At 45.4% G+C, this 17063-nt stretch overlaps 1 protein-coding gene across 2 annotated transcripts in view; it reads right to left on the bottom strand.

The window, feature by feature from the left end:
• LOC139260323 (cilia- and flagella-associated protein 46) overlaps nucleotides 1–17063 on the bottom strand; it is a 681403-nt gene that overhangs the window by 570610 nt on the left and 93730 nt on the right. For both annotated transcript variants that reach the window (XR_011592768.1, XM_070876797.1), the window contains exons 11-13: nucleotides 14390–14580; nucleotides 6676–6904; nucleotides 3034–3154 (exon numbers count right to left, since the gene is read on the bottom strand). Coding sequence is in view for 1 of the 2 variants with exons in the window: in XM_070876797.1 (XP_070732898.1) it covers nucleotides 3034–3154; nucleotides 6676–6904; nucleotides 14390–14580 (541 nt within the window). In the remaining variant the exon portion in view is untranslated. The remainder of the gene's footprint in view (nucleotides 1–3033; nucleotides 3155–6675; nucleotides 6905–14389; nucleotides 14581–17063) is intronic.

Raw genomic sequence — 17063 nt, forward strand, 5'->3', positions numbered from 1 at the left:
GGACCCGTTTATCTCGACTCTCTGCTTCCTGTCTGCCAACCAATTTTCTATTCACGTCAGTACATTACCCCCGATATTATGTGCTTTAATTTTGCACACCAATCTCTTGTGTGGGACCTTGTCAAAAGCCTTTTGAAAGTCCAAATACATCACATCCACTGGTTCTCCCTTGTCCATTCTACTAGTTACATCCTCAAAAATTCCAGAAGATTTGTCAAGCATGATTTCCCTTTCATAAATCCATGCTGACTTGGACCGATCCTGTCACTGCTTTCCAAATGCGTTGCTATTTCATCTTTAATAAATGATTCCAACATTTATCCCACTACTGATGTCAGGCTAACCGGTCTATAATTACCCGTTTTCTCTCTCCCTTCTTTTTTTAAAAGTGGTGTTAGATTAGCTACCCTCCAGGCAGGTTTAGTGGAGCGGTCTACACTAGGTGATGCACCAGGGATGAGCGGACTGCAGCAAGGCCAGGGAGAGAGGGCCAGCTCACCGGAGGGCATGTTCGCATGCGGGTTCTGCTGCGCAGGACTCAGATGAGGACCTCGATGGGGAGGTGATCACAAGAGGGATGATGACCAATCTGCAGCAGATTGGTAACGATGCTAAGGAGTTGCCCGAGGGGAGTGGCAGTGGGTTAGTGGAGCAGTGGAACAGGAACCTGCTGTCCTTTCTCTGCATGACAGCATTCCTGATCCCACCACTGCCACTCCGCCATTGCACTTGTCGCTGCCTGCCATCCAGCCAGCTCACACTGCCACTGCCCATCCTGAAGTGGTGCAGTGTACATCAGGGCTGGTCGAGGGCATCCTGCAAGGCCATCTGTCGTCTCTGGCACTGACACTAAGCAGCCTTCCACCAGCCCGGCTGCTGCCACTGGAGAGACACTATGTAGGAGCAGTAAATGTAGGCAAAGACACTGTAAAGAAAGTGTTTGCACATGGGTGATTGGTCAATATTGTTATTGTATATATGTGGTTATTGAATTTGGATAAATTTATTAATGCAATGTGGCAGATTTGTTGCTGTCTCTCATTTCAGCTTTGAGCTGTGGTATGGAATGAGAATGATGGGGACGTGTTGAACAACCAGGAAGTGTCCTGGAATTCTTTGGAGCGAAGTCTGATGAGGCGGTCATGGACCACCCTTCCACAAGACCAATTGAGTGGCTGCCTCCTCCCTTGCTGCTGTTCATGCTCCTATTCCTCCTCCTCCTCCTCTTCATCTTCATCTCCCTCTTCCTCCTCCTGAGGTGATACGGCTATACCTGGTGGCAATGGCTGCGCCCTCATGATGGCCAAGTTGCAGCAGACGACGATGAAAAGGGATACCCACTCAGCTGAGTACTGGAGGGCTCCTTCCGAGCGGACAAAGCAGCGGAACCTTTGCTTGAGCACTTCGATGATCAGCTCCATGATGTTCGTGCTGGCAGCTTGACTGTTATTATATGAGTGCTGGGCACGAGTGTTGGGATTGTGGGGAATAGTCTTGACCCAGCTGGAGAGCGGATGGCCCTTGTCTCCCAGCGAGCTTGATGTGGTGGCTGGAACAGACCTGGCACACCAGTCTGACGCAGGATGAAGGCATCGCAGCTACTGCCAGGATAGCGGACATTGACGGTCAGGATTCGCTGTATGTGGTCACAGACCAACTGCACATTAAGTGAGTAGTAGTCTTTACGGTTACTGCATACCTCAGGATTGATATGTGGTGCCCGCAAAACAATGTGGGTAAAGTCAGTGGTGCCCTGCACCATGGGGAAGCCCGTTATCCTTGCAAAGCCACATGCATGCTCGTGCTGCTTCTCTCTCCTTCTGTAGAGAGCATCTGTGACCTTTTGAATGCACGATGAACTGCAATATGTTGCACATTGGAGGGATCCGCTGGCATAGAAATTGAGGGCGACGGTGGGCTTGGCTGCCATTGAGAGAGTCGTTTTCACCCTGGTCTGAGGCTGGAGGTCTGGTTGCAGAAGGTGACAGAGTTCTGTGACCACATCCTTGGTGAAGCAGAGCCTTCTAGGGGAAATTGATGAAGGAGAAGTGCTCCTGGAATACCCTGGGCGGGTAAGGCCTCGTGTTGAGAGCCCTGTTGGCCCTCCTCCCTCTGGCCACATTTTGCAATCTGCTCCTCTGCCTCTGACGTTGATGCTGGAGGGTGCGGTCCAGTACCAATACAGTCTCCATTAACATATATAAATATTGTACTTTTAAATCTCACCTGAATGACAGTCAATAATTATTATGAGGCAGAAGACTCCTGAAAATTGAAAAATGATTAAACGCTCAAAACAGCTGTTTGCCTATCTCAAACTGACAAGGCAGCATTCTTTGCCGACTACAAATAATCTGGACATTGACGCCTTTAAATATCGCCCCTCCAGCGGCCATCTGACTGCATACCGCCTCCTCTTCCTGTCGTTGTTGATTGGCAGGCGCTCAGGCAGGGGCAAGAGGGAATTTCTGATCCGGGGCGGTAACAGGGCGCTAGAGACCAAGACGGTAAATGTTAGAGCCAGCGCTAAACTGCCAGGGAAGTTCGCAGGCGTCGTTGAATTCGCTGCGCCTGGTCAGGAACACATTTAAGCGCTGTTACCGCCCCCCGCAGGCGCTAACGGGAGGCGCTAACGGGAGGCGCAAACCAAGCCAATTTCTCCCCCAAGTACATACATGTTTTTACAATGCTATTCTAGCTAATAATTGTGTTTGGATCAATTCAATTGTACCAATTCAATTGCTGAAAGTCTATAAAAAATTTAAGCCTGCTACATATGGGGGGAGGGGGTAAAATTCAACTTGAAGTCAATGGAAAGGAATATCGAGTGGAAAAAGGGTGATCGGTCTTCTAGCATCTATTTTACGCCCTCGCCGAAGTTGAATTCCTCTTCCATGATATTGTAACCTCTATCAACCAAAGACAGAATCGATTGAAACAAAATTCTGTTACTCTTTTCATATCAAGACACATGTATCCGATACATGTTCTATAATTATATACTGAATGGTAGTTGGTAGTTTAGTGACTCACCTTTAGCCTCATTTTCACTATCTAGTACCAGTCGAAAAGCACTAGGAGCCAGAGACAGTCCAGCCTTAATCATCAAAGATCGATTATGTTGCCCACATTGCAAGTTGTCGTCTCTTTTGATCTGCAACACAAGAAAACAATCTTTCATCATTTAGTTAATTGGCTTAGAAACAAATAGATTATCAAGTGTGCCTATACTATAAGGGGCTGAAATTGCCCATCACCCGAAATGAGGCGTACCTACCGGTTTTGATGTGTTCTGGCTGCCCCCTGCATTGGGGCGACATAATCGTCGAAATTAGAATTTTCGTCGCATTTTCAAGTGGGATGGAAGTGGCCTCATCATGGGGGCGGACATGGGGGCAGAGCAGCCGTTAATAGTGGGGCGGAAGTGGTGGCGGGCGGAGTAGCCAAGGCGGTCAGTCATCAGCATTGTGCTGATGACATCATCGCACTGGCGTGTCACACCGTCTCTCCTCTTAATCTCCCCTAAAGGGGTGAGCCATTGTAAACGCTGCAGCCACTTTAGTGATAAATACTGGGCCACCAAGGAGGGTTTCAGCTGGTCCAGCAGCCTGGCACCCAAGAGGTGTTGCCTGTTGGCGGCCCGGCCAAACTCGCGGCCATAATTGTCGGACCGACCTGGCAGTCGGCCGACAAAAAAAAATAACATGGCGACCACAGCAGTGCGCCCTCCCCTTTAAGGGTGGCAGGGCCACCATGCCACAGAGAATGTACTGACAGTAAAAGCTGTCAGGGGCACTGAACGGTGGTGGGGCAGCTCCCGGGAAAGGGGCAATTTCCCGGGGCAATTTCGCGAGGGGGTCCCCGCCAATCAGTAAGGGGTCGGCGATGCACACAGCGGCAGGAAACAGGCGGAGTGGTCCCAGACACCACCCCAAAAATGAGGAAGGGCAATTTTCAAAAGGGCGGCCCCTCCACGGAGAATTGGCGGCCATACCGTGCCGCCCCGTGACTGCCACTTTGAGGCAACAAGATGCCATATCGGAAGTGACAATTTCAGCCACTTGGACTAGAAATTCGTTATAGCCAAGAAATGGACCGTGTTTATCCTAAAAATGGTTAAGTAACACCAGTTGAAAATCGTCTAGGCTGAATGCCAAATTCATCCTCACTCCTCATTAAAATGATTGCAGTCATGATTTTCATCTAAAAACCCAAGCTCATGAATCACATGAATTCTAATAACTAATGATCCTTGTGCCTGCCATAGTTGAATAGCTGTCATTGTATGCAAGGTGTGAGATGTGGGTGTGAGTGTTGCTAGGTAGAGATTGTTGGTGGGTGAGTGCTCGAGGTGTGGTGCATTGAACAGTGTGTGAAGCTTGTGGTACAGATGCTAGTATGTAGCATTTGTTGAAGACTCTTTCTTACCATGACCATGCATGTGAATTTATTAAACTTCTTCTTGCACTGGGCGTGGGTCCCAGGGATCACAATACTGCCCGTGATGTGGTGTGCCACCTCCCTCCATGTAGTCTAGCAGACTTGTGGCGAGAGCCTACTGCCAGTTGGGGGGTACAGGATCGCCCGTCTTCTCTCTAACGCTAAAACCAATGACTCAAAAGTTTCCTTTGAAAACCTGTAGGCTCTCACCCTAGGGCAGCAATCTGCCATCAGGATTTGTAAATAAGTGCTCCTTCTCCTTGTCCTTCTTCTTATGGTTGTTGAGGCAGCTTCACACCCAACAATGCTGAAAATGAGGTGCTACAGCATGGATGGACCTCACCTTTAGACAGTGAAAAAAGCCTGTGGCAATCATTACTTGCGTTTAGATACACCTGATATTGGTCTATCTTTTCAGTGTAATGCCAATGAGCTTGGGTTTTTAGATGAGAATCATGGCTGCAATCATTTTAATGAGGGGTGAGGATGAACTTTGCGTGCAGTCTAATCGATTTTCTACTTAACCATTTTTAGTCCCAACACTGTCCATTCCTTGGCTATAACGAATTTCTAGTAATATTTGTAATATTATGGTGCTGCCATTTTACAAACTTGCTTAAAATACAAGTAGCGTTGTTTGTACTTCCTTTTTCAAAACTTTCTTTTGATTCTTAGTTACCTTCCATGGTAGATTTATAGTACACCATATTTGATTAACATACAATAACTTACATTTATTTTTATTCTTCGCTCCGTCTTTCCCCAAAACTTCCTTTTTCTCAATTATTTATATGATTAAATTTTCCTCCTTTTTAGTTCTTGATGAAGCTATTGTTAGCACAGTGGTGTACTAGAAAGATTTTTTTACAACTGTCAAATGTCCAATATCCAGCACCTTGTCAGATGTGGCTAACTGACTCTAACTGTAATTTCCAAGTTCATAAAAAAGTGCCTCACAAATCTAGTAACAGGTGTAGGCTATTCAGCCCATGGCTGATCTGTACCCCAACTCCATTTACCCACCTTTAATCCATTATCCCTCAATACCCTTACACAAGAACATAAGAACATAAGAAATAAGAGCAGGCATAGGCCATTCGGCCCTTCAAGCTTGCTCCGTAATTCAGTAAGATTATGGCTGATCTTCCACTTCATCTCCACATTCCCGCAAAATCCCCATATCCCTTGAGTCCCTTAGTATCCCAAAATCTATCGATCTCTGTCTTGAATACACTCAATAAATGAGCATCCACAGCTCTCTGGGGTAGACAATTCCAAAAGTTCACAATCCTTTGAGTGAAGAAATGTCTCCACATCTCAGTCCTAAATGACTGACCCCTTATTCTGAGACTGTAACCTCTAGTTCTAAACTCCATAGCCTGGGGAAGCATCATCCCAGTATCTATCCTGTCAAGTCTCTGAAGAATTTTATGTGTTTCAATTATATCACCTCTCATTCTTCTAAACTTAGGGCTAGAAATTTCGTAGGGCCCCGTTTGGACGATATCTTTTGAAGGAGCGCAAAATTATTGGCAGCCGATAATCCATTTTTTATATCGGGTACTTCCACTTTAGCGCTCCAAGAGCGAAGTGGAGCGCTAAATCAAGCGCTATCACGTTCCTTAGAGTGCTAAAGTGAGTGAGGGGGCGGAAGCTGCTGAATGCTGAATAATGTTCAGTGCAACGCTGCCGTCTTTAGAGGCTCCTTCCCGCGCTGAAAGGGACGGGCCAATGATAGGTTCAATCACTCTTCAGGCTGTCTCTGTGGGGCCACGGGACCTGTGCTACATGCATAGCAGCCCTAAGCACTCTAAGAGAGTGCAGGGCTGAGGAATCGTGGTGTCAAAAGAAATCAGGAGGCACCAGACTGGGGAGAGAAATTCATATCGATATTTAAATATCGCTCCGCGAGCGGCCAGCCAAGGTGACGCCTCCTGCAGCTTCTGTTGTTGACGCCCGGTGATGTTACAGAGGGCGGGAATGAATATCACAACCAGGGCACTAATGGGGCGCTGCGCACTGGATGAAGTCACGATCTACGGGATGCAAAAGAGCGAGGCGGTAAGTGTTAGCGACAGCGCAAAATCGCCAGAAAAGTTCGCGGGCGTCGGTGAATTCGGACACATCACATCCTGTAATAAAACACAATCTTTTTGGTCTCTCTATCTCCAATGAAAAATGTTCATTATATATGATGTTTTCAGTACACTTCTCAAAATTAACTCTGCAGTTTACCTGTTCAATAAGCTTGGTTGCTTGATCCTCTGCGAATTGAGGAGATTCATAAAGCGATGAATACAGCTGCAAACGGTGCATTGTGTGTTGAATATATTTGTTGTATGGTCCTTTAGTAGTTAGAATATGTGCTTTTTTAAGATGCTCCATGGCAACATCGATCCGACTCCCATCTTCTTCAATCTGAGCTATTTCTAGATGAATTTGGCAGCGCAGCTCAATCAACAAACTAAAACAATTTAAAGAGGACAGTACAGCTTTGAAAATGCAACATAACTTAACAAAACAGAACAATTTTTAAGTGGGAATTTTATTTTGCCAATTGACAGAAGAGCACACATTTATTACAACACCGTTGTTAATGGTCGTGCATTTGAGATTTGATAGTAAAATTCCTCTAAATAATCAGTGTCATGAAAACGGCAGTCAGAAAATATCCCTAATCAAAATTATTCCTTTACTAGCTTATGCAAATACATTAATAGATTTCACTATTCTAGACTCTATGGAGCCTGAAAAATGAATATGAAAATATATTCCGGTACCTACAAGTTTTATATGTTACAAATTATTTCCTGGAGACTTGTGTCATTGTAATGGCGCATCTTCATTGTAGAGCCCGTTTAACAGTGCAGAAGAAAGAGGAAATTGTGCAGTAAGTGACCTATTCTATTACTTATGCCACACCACAACATTCTGGGATGTTTGCGTTGCTCTGCCCTTATCCTTGCCAAAATAGCAAGAAGTATCACGCTCTGCCTACCATTAAAATCGCTGTCAATCGCAAATGTCCTGAATTAATGCTACTTTCATAGCACCTGTCGCTTAGGCTGTAAAATAATAGTGCTGGTGGGTCCTTGGTGAACCAGCAGCAACATGCTTGATGGATGGAAGGGATCCAACAGCAGTTCAATTTAATATTTTTCAAGTAAAACTGCAGGAATCTACTTCTGCTACTGGCTGGGAGAATTATAGGGATTTCATTATCGTGTAAATTCGTCACCATTTTATTATTGCATTACGATTTAATTAATGCATTTAGAATTTCAGTTAGTCAGGGTTGTAGGTGGGACACGGTAGGGATCATCAGTTGATTAAAACAAAGTTGTTTTTTGTTAAACTGACGGTTTCTTTAATATTTGCTCCTTCAGCCCAGTGAAACAGATAAAAGGCCATGCTGTTCTGAATCCTACTCTATAATTTTCCCAAAGCCTTAGAAGCAGCCAAAAAGATTATTTCAAATAATAATTCATACAAGGCTTATTAGAAATGTAAATGGACTCATAAAAGCTGTATATCGAATAACCATGGCACATGAAAGAATTGCAGAGCTGTGAGAGTATCCGATTGAACATAGGTGTTGCAGCTATGCATGAAAGTATCGTGCAAAAACAATTTGCAATAGCCCATAAACTTTTTAGCAATGCCTATTATTATAAATGTACTAGCTACATTTGTGTTTCACCTCCATTTTTTGCAAAATGGCAAGGGTAAAGGTAATTAAACCTCTGCACAGGTAGTAATGCCTTTGTATGATTAGCATTAAGAAAATAAGAATATAAGAAATAGGAATAGGAGTAGTCCCCTCGAGTCTGCTCCGCCATTCAATAAGCTCATGGCTGATCTTCGACCTCAACACCACTTTCCCACCTGATCCCCATATCCCTTGATTCCCGTAGTGTCCAAAAATCTATCGATCTCAGCCTTAAATAAAGTCAATGTCTGAGTATCCACAGCGCTTTGGGGTCGAGAATTACAAAGCTTCACAACCCTCTGACTGAAGAAGTATCTCCTAATTTCAGTTCTAAATGGCTGACCCCTTATCCTGAGACCATGTCCCCTAGTTCTCGACTCTCCCGCCAAGGAAAACAGTCTCTCAGCATCTATCCTGTCAAGCCCCCTTAGTATCTTATATGATTCAATGAGCTCACCTCTAAACTGTATAGGCCCATTCTACTTAATCTTTTCTCACAGGACAACCTGTTCGTCCCATAAATCAATATAGTGAACCTTCTTTGCACCACTTCTATGGCAAGTATATCCTTCCTTCGTTATGGAGAACTAAACTGTACACAGTGCTCCAGGTGTGGTCTCACCAAAGCCCTGCACAATTGCAGCAATATTTCCTTACTCTTATATCCAAACCCCTTGCAATAAAGGCCAACATACCATTTGCCTTCCTAATTGTGGGCAGCACCTACATATTAACTTCCTGTGTTTCATGTACAAGGACATCTAAATCGTTCTTAACTCCAACATTTAACAGCTGCTCACCATTTTTTTTTAATTCTGTTTTCCTATTCTTCCTACCAAAATGAATAACCTCACATTTCCACAATATAATCCTTCAGGAAGGACAGACAGAAAGGAAAAGGAGGTGGGATAGCGTTGCTGGTTAAAGAGGAAATTAACGCAATAGTAAAGAAGGACATTAGTTTGGATGATGTGGAATCTGTATGGGTGGAGTTGCGGAATACCAAAGGGCAGAAAACGCTAGTGGGAGTTGTGTACAGACCACCAAACGGTAGTAGTGAGGTTGGTGACAACATCAAACAATAAATAAGGGATGCGTGCAATAAAGGTACAGCAGTTATCATGGGCGACTTTAATCTACATATAGATTGGGCTAACCAAACTGGTAGTAATACGGTGGAGGAGGATTTCCTGGAGTGTATTAGGGATGGTTATCTAGACTAATATGTCGAAGAACCAACTAGAGGGCTGGCCATCCTAGACTGGGTGACGTGTAATGAGAAAGGACTAATTAGCAATCTTGTTGTGCGAGGCCCCTTGGGGAAGAGTGACCATAATATGGTAGAATTCTTTATTAAGATGGAGAGTGACACAGTTAATTCAGAGATGAGGGTCCTGAACTTAAGGAAAGGTAACCTCACGTGATGAGACGTGAATTGGCTAGAGTAGACTGGCGAATGACACTTAAAGGGTTGACGGTGGATAGGCAATGGCAAACATTTAAAGATCACATGGATGAGTTTCAACAATTGTACATCACTGTCTGGAGTAAAAATAAAACGGGGAAGGTGGCTCAACCGTGGCTAACAAAGGAAATTAAGGATAGTGTTAAATCCAAGGAAGAGGAATATAAATTGGCCAGAAAAAGCAGCAAACCTGAGAACTGGGAGAAATTTAGAATTCAGCAGAGGAGGACAAAGGGTTTAATTAGGAGCGGGAAAATAGAGTAGGAGAGGAAGCTTGCTGGGAACATAAAAACAGACTGCAAAAGCTTCGATAGATATGTGAAGAGAAAAAGATTAGTAAAGACAAACATGGGTCCCTTGCAGTCAGATTCAGGTGAATTTATAATGGGGAACAAAGCAATGGCAGACCAGTTGAACAAATACTTTGGTTCTCTCTTCACGAAGGAAGACACAAATAACCTTCCGGAAATACTAGGGGACCGAGGGTCTAGTGAGAAAGAGGAACTGAAGGAAATCCTTATTAGGTGGGAAATTGTGTTAGGGAAATTGATGGGATTGAAGGCCGATAAATCCCCAGGGCCTTATAGTCTGCATCCCAGAGTACTTAAGGAAGTGGCCCTAGAAATAGTGGATCCATTGGTGATCATTTTCCAACAGACTATCGACTCTGGATCAGTTCCTATGGACTGCAGGGTAGCTAATGTAACACCACTTTTTAAAAAAGGAGGGAGAGAGAAAACATGGAATTATAGACCGGTTAGCCTGACATCGGTGGTGGGGAAAATGTTGGAATCAATTATTAAAGATGAAATAGCAGTGCATTTGGAAAGCAGTGACAGGATCGGTCCAAGTCAGCATGGGTTTATGAAAGAGAAATCATGTTTGACAAATCTAGTAGAGTGGACAAGCGAGAACCAGTGGATGTGGTGCGTTTGGACTTTCAAAAGACTTTTCACAAGGTCCCACACAAGAGATTGGTGTGCAAAATTAAATCACATGGTATTGGGGGTAATGTACTGACGTGGATAGAGAACTGGTTGGCAGACAGGAAGCAGAGAGTTGGGATAAACGGGTCCTTTTCAGAATGGCAGGCAGTGACTAGTGGGGTGCCGCAAGGCTCAGTGCTGGGACCCCAGCTATTTACAATATACATTAATGATTGGAATTGAGTATAATATCTCCAAGTTTGCAGATGACACTAAGCTGGGTGGCAGTGTGAGCTGTGAGGAGGATGCTAAGAGGTTGCAGGGTGACTTAGACAGGTTAGGTGAGTGGGCAAATGCATGGCAAATGCAGTATATTGTGGATAAATGTGAGATTATCCACTTTGGTGGCAAAAACACGAAGGCAGAATATGATCTGAATGGCGGCAGATTAGGAAAAGGGGAGGTGCAATGAGATCTGGGTGTCATGGTACATCAGTCATTGAAAGTTGGCATGCAGGTACAGCAGGCGGTGAAGGCGGCAAGTGTTATGTTGGCCTTCATAGCTAGGGGATTTGAATATAGGAGCAGGGAGGTCTTACTGCAGCTGTACAGGGCCCTGGTGAGGCCTCACCTGAAATATTGTGTTCAATTTTGGTCTCCTAATCTGAGGAAGAACGTTCTTGCTATTGAGGGAGTGCAGCGAAGGTTCACCAGACTGATTCCCGGAATCGCAGGACTGACATATGAGGAGAGACTGGATCGACTCGGCCTGTATTCACTGGAGTTTGGAAGGATGAGAGGGGATCGTATAGAAACATATAAAATTCTGACAGGACTGGACAGATTAGATGCAGGAAGAATGTTCCCGATGTTGGGGAAGTCCAGAACCAGGGGACACAGTCGAAGGATAAGGGGTAAGTCATTTAAGACTGAGATGAGGAGACATTTCTTCACTCAGAGAGTTGTCAACCTGTGTAATTCTCTACTGCAGAGAGTTGTTGATGCCAATTCATTGCATATATTCAAGAGGGAGTTAGATATGGCCCTTACGGCTAAAGGGATCAAGAGGTATGGAGAGAAAGCAGGAAAGGGATACTGAGGTGAATGATCAGCCATGATCTTATTGAATGATGGTGCAGGTTTGAAGGGCCGAATGCCCTACTCCTGCACCTATTTCTATGTTTCTATGTTTTGATGTTTCTATCTGCCACAGACTAGCCCACTCACTTAACCTGTCTATATCTTTTTGCAGACTCTTTGAGCTCAAAATTTGGTCGTGCCTTGTTTGGGAAGTTATTTTTGAAATGTTGAAAAATTAGTGCCAGGTGTTAATGATTCTGAGCTTCCACTAAATTGGAGCTCTAAATCAAGTGCTAATGATCTCAGTAGGGTGCCACAGGGGCTCTAAATAGCAAAGCGTTAATAAATTTCAGGTGCAAAGCAATCAGGAATGATCGTTGACATTGGCTCCTTCCAGCTCTGAAAGGTGAGGTTCCATCATTGTGCAGATCCTCATTATCAATATTGCTGGCTGTGAAAGTGACTTGCAAGCAACTGTATCCAGTTATTATTATGGCTGGTCCCACTCCCAGGGAGAAAGCTTGCCGTTTCAGCAACCAGGCCTTGGTCGTGGAAGTGGAGTAAAGGAGGGCAGTGCTGTTCCTGACAACTGGAAGGAGGCCATTGCCCCAGGTCTTCAGGGCAATGTGGAGGGAAGTGGCCTTGGTGGTCTTGGCCAGCAGTGTGACAACAGTGCTGGAAGAAATGCAATGACCTCATGCAGGTGGTCAGGGTGGGTACATGCTTCAACAGGTCCGACTTACCAGCATCTGAACCTCAGTCTGTATGCACTGCACATAACCACCATACACCCACCACTCACCCACCAAGCATCTCTACCTACTAAAACTCATCCACATCTCACGCCTTGACTACAATTCCAGCTGTTCAACCATGGAACGCTCATCTCCAAAACGTGTAGCTGCTTTCTCACTCACACATTTGTTTCTCTTGCAAGCCAAGGTGTCCCCCAATTGGAGGAAGCAGTAGAGAATCGGTAGGAGTGATGTGCAACTCTAGCAGCTTGCAGGTCTTGAGGAGCAAGTGCTGCGACTCACTGGGCACTAGGTGGTGGGTGCCGTGGCTGTTGGCAATGTTGACCCCCTTGGGGGAAACAATGGTATTTTCATCCCTTTTTTTTTCTCTCATCCCACTTCCCCCTCACACCAGAAGCCTTTCTCACTTTCCAAGTCCTGATACTGACAGCATTCCTTGCTCCATTCCTGACCCTCTCCTTTCATCTTAACATGAGTCTTGATCTGAAAGCACAAAGGCACATCAGCAAACAGATGACCAGCCTGTCTGTGAGCCTCCCAGTGAGAGTAAGGTGGGAGGAGGAGTAAAGCACCACTCCACTGCTTCTCTCTCCTGCAGGCACCACCTCAGATAGTGGCATTACGCAATCTTCAGAGGCAAGTTTAATAGAGGGGTCTGCACTGGGTGATGCATCAGGGACGAGTGGGCTGTAGCAAGGGGAAAGGGTAGTTCAGGAAGCCAGCTCCCCGGAGGATGAGTTTGTGCACGAGTTCTGCTGCACAAGTCTCAGATTAGGACCTCGATGGGGAGGCGTTCACAAGGGTGATGGCTTTGCACTCCGAAATGATTGGTGCAATAGCAAGGGTGCCCGAGAGCCTCTCAGAAATGGTAAGGAGCCTGGAGGTGTCCACCTCCAACAGAGTTCCATAATGTTGCCAAGTATAGCAGTTTGAATCTTTGAAAAATAAATGTAGCCACTTTGCACTTGCCAAATGACTGCTGATAAAAAAATCTTGAAATTATTCATGCAAACTGATCCACTGGCTGAAACTGACAAGAAACCATTGGAACTAACCTGACCTAACAGCTGCGAGTGATTAATACAGAGGCCTTTAAATAATGTCGCTAGTGCTGGCGTCCTGCAGCTGTGTGCCTGTTCTCCCTGTCACTGTCGTATGTTGAGGTGCATAGACCAGAATGAATTTTGCAGATCGGGCACCAAGTGAGCGCTACACGCTCATTGATGTCACGATCTGCCTGGCATTGAAGCACCCAGTGGTACAATGTACCGTCGGTGCAATGGCGGGGGGGCCAGATTTGCTATATGTCGCTGGATTAGTCTTGACTCCGCGCTACTGCATCAACACCCCGTTACCGATGTCTGCAGGTGCTAGTGGGAGGTAGTAACCTACCAAATTTTCCCACTTTCGATTCTTTCAGGATGTTGTAGATGAAGTATAATGGTGGAACTGTCCAACTTATTTAGACATTGGTTGCACTGCTTCTGATTTGCTGCTATATTCACTGCAGCGCAATTAAATTACAAATCCAGGAAATTTGAAAGTAAGTTCATGACAGCGAGATTCGCGAGCAAAATGTTAAAATCTATGTACATAACCAATTCCACTGTTGCAGGAGATTCTGAACCATCATCTTTAAGATTACACATTAGCACATTAGCTTAATAAGACAAATCTAACACATATCAATGATATTCTCTTCAACCCAAGGGGAATAAAGAAACCTGGGTGTGGATTTTCTGCTACACTTTACTTTGGATTGCAGTGGAAACATTGGGAATATCAGACAGCAACACTTTGCTCTAATCTTAATTTCTCTCCCACCACTCCTTCTGGGATCGCTGCTGGTCACAACTTCCCATTGTTAGCAAAGGCGTGGAGCCTAGATTCCCAACCCATTTCACTCCTGTCCACCTCTCTCATCACTGCTACACCACACTGTATGTACTTCACCTGGTTCAGAAGCACTTGGTAGTGATTTAAAAAAAGAGAAACCGCTTTAAATTCTAGTTACCTGTCAAGATTATGGAGGATTGTTGCCACATTGAGCAGTTGTTTATACACATTCTTACGTAAATTAGGTTGAAGCAAAGGTAGGCAAAGTTTCCACTGAGTCAAACACACAACCTGAATTAGATTCCCATTCCCCTCACGTATGGCATTCTGCAGAACTTGATCTATTCGCTTAATTACTCTCAAGCAATGCTATGGAAAGGGAAATGGCAAAAACAGATTAATAGCAAAATTCAGTATACAATACATATGGCAACATTCAAATCTAAGTGGTGTAAGTTTCTACATGGATATAAAGGAATTAAACTTCCATCTGTGAACCAAATATAAATTATTATTTCATCATTCACTCTGCAGAAAATATGATTGCAAATTGTATTTAAGTGAGCAAAGAGTACATAAGTGCATGTTCAAACACCAGATCCAAAGTTTGGTGAGTGTTAATTTTTGGGTGGAACATTCTAGAATTGCTCCTATTATCATACAATGGGGTCTAAATTCGGTTGATAACGCCGGTAGGTGTTAACTGGGAGTTAGGCATCTGGGAGTTAGGCATCTGGGAGTGGCGCTCAGTGCTGTTTATGCCTGCCGCAAAATTCGCTTGAAATTTTTTAGCAGCGTAACGTCCTGCCGGCTAATGCCATGGAAATTATGACATCAGTATGTGCGCAATGCATCCTTGGCGCCCTTCTCGCCATATTCACTTTTGCCACCTCACTTAATGGCTGGCATCCAAGACGCCTGAAAAAGTTGGACTGCACAAGGTGGAGAAAGAAATCCGGGGCTTTATTTAAATGGAGTTGCAGCTGGAGCTCAGAGGTGCTCGGTCAGTGCTGCGTTTGATGCTCGCACAGACAGTCAGGTTTTAGCATCACACTGCTGTTGACTCATCAGATTGATTATTAGTATCTCGGACACATTGCTGGGTTCGATATCGGAAAAAAGTGAAAGTTGTATTTCGCTGTGACCTCTGCAAAGTTATGGGGTCAGTGATGGCACACCACATCGTCCTGTGGCATCGACTTGAATGGCGCCAGCAGCAGGGCCAGCTTAGGGCAAATGTAGATCCTCCCCGGGATGCCATACAGATGCAGGCTTTACCGTGCGCATTATTCTTATCTTGAGATGTTCGAGGAGCACTGCTTAAGAAGGCTGAGGTTCCTCAAGGAGGTGGTCACAGAGCTTTTCAACCTTCTGCAGACATACTTGGTAGGTGATATCGGCACCAGGACCTCTGGCAGTGGCAATGAAAGTGACAGTACTCAACTTCTTTGGTACTGGCTCCTTCCAGTCTCCTGTAGGCGATATATGCAATATGTTGCAGTTTGCAGTACATTGCTGCATTCGCCAGGTTGCTGATGCTCTCTACAGCAAACAAATACACTAGATCAAGTTCAGCATGTCCAGGGAAGATGTGGATGAGTGCATCCGTGGCTTTGCCATGATAGCGGGCTTCCCCACGGTTCAGGAAACCATCGATTGCACTCATCTGGCATTGCGGGCCCAGCCTCACCTGGCCAGCCTCTTCACCTGGCCATCTGCTGAAGACATCACACCCCACCCTCCAAACCTCCATGCATACAAACAGCAACACAAGATTGTGACAAATGAAGCAGATTTTTATTGACACAAAACACCATAGTGTGCTGTAAAGAAGCACTAAAGGACGCCATCATCCACAGCAAACAATAATTGAAACCAGTCCCCTTGAAACATTATCACCCACATGCACGTATAACTATTCACATTACTTCATCATGGAACAAGGACAGCATCTCTGGGCAGCATCACACAATTCTTTATTGGCTCATCCAACTGCAACTATTTACATTAGTTCACGTTAGAGCAAGGTGACCATTTCTGTCCATGAGCACACACATCTTTACCGGCTCTTTCTCAGTGCTTTCCACCCCTTCCCTTCTCCCCCCCCACCCCCTCCCAGGCTTACTGCTCCTCCTTGATGGGGTCTCAGTGCCTGCAACAAGGCTGGTAGAAGGTCGCTGTGTTGGTACCGCTGTCACAGCTGATGGCCTAGCAGTACATACCACACCATCTTGGTCCCTGGAAATGCCAGTTGCGAACTGCATCACCTCAGCATGAGCGAAAGCACTCTGTGATGGATGGGTTACAGAGAGCGGCAGGGGCAAGGGCAGAATGATGTCGTCCTGAGAGAGGACATCACGTCCCAACAGGCCCGACGCACTACTACTCCCCGGGGCAGAACCTCAGTATCTGGTTGAGCACAGATTGCTGCCGTGCTTCGCCAACGTTAGTTCACCGTGCAACTGATGGGGCCCCAGACACGATGGCAGCAGTCAGTGCCTGCGTGGATTCAAGTTGGCTCTGCATCAAGGCAGACAGTGACCGCAGCACACCACGGAGCTAATTGATGCCATGACGCACTGACGACAGGATAGTCTGCAGGCCTACCATAGCACCGGCCTGGTGCTCAATGGGTACTGCCACGTCAGCCATAGCCCGTATCCAACATCCATTGGTATCTATCAAGGATCGGTTCAATAGGCCACTGAGACACAAAGGCAATCATTGAGGGGGCCTCCACCACACTCCAAGCAAGTGAATTGACACTCTCGGGCACTCTTGACAAAACACCCAGCAGATCGCTGTGCATCTGCAATGACTGTCTGGCAAGATCTTCGAAGTGATGCTGAGCA

The sequence above is a fragment of the Pristiophorus japonicus genome, chromosome 3 (genome assembly GCF_044704955.1).
Source record: "Pristiophorus japonicus isolate sPriJap1 chromosome 3, sPriJap1.hap1, whole genome shotgun sequence".
NCBI classification, from domain to species: Eukaryota; Metazoa; Chordata; class Chondrichthyes; family Pristiophoridae; genus Pristiophorus; species Pristiophorus japonicus.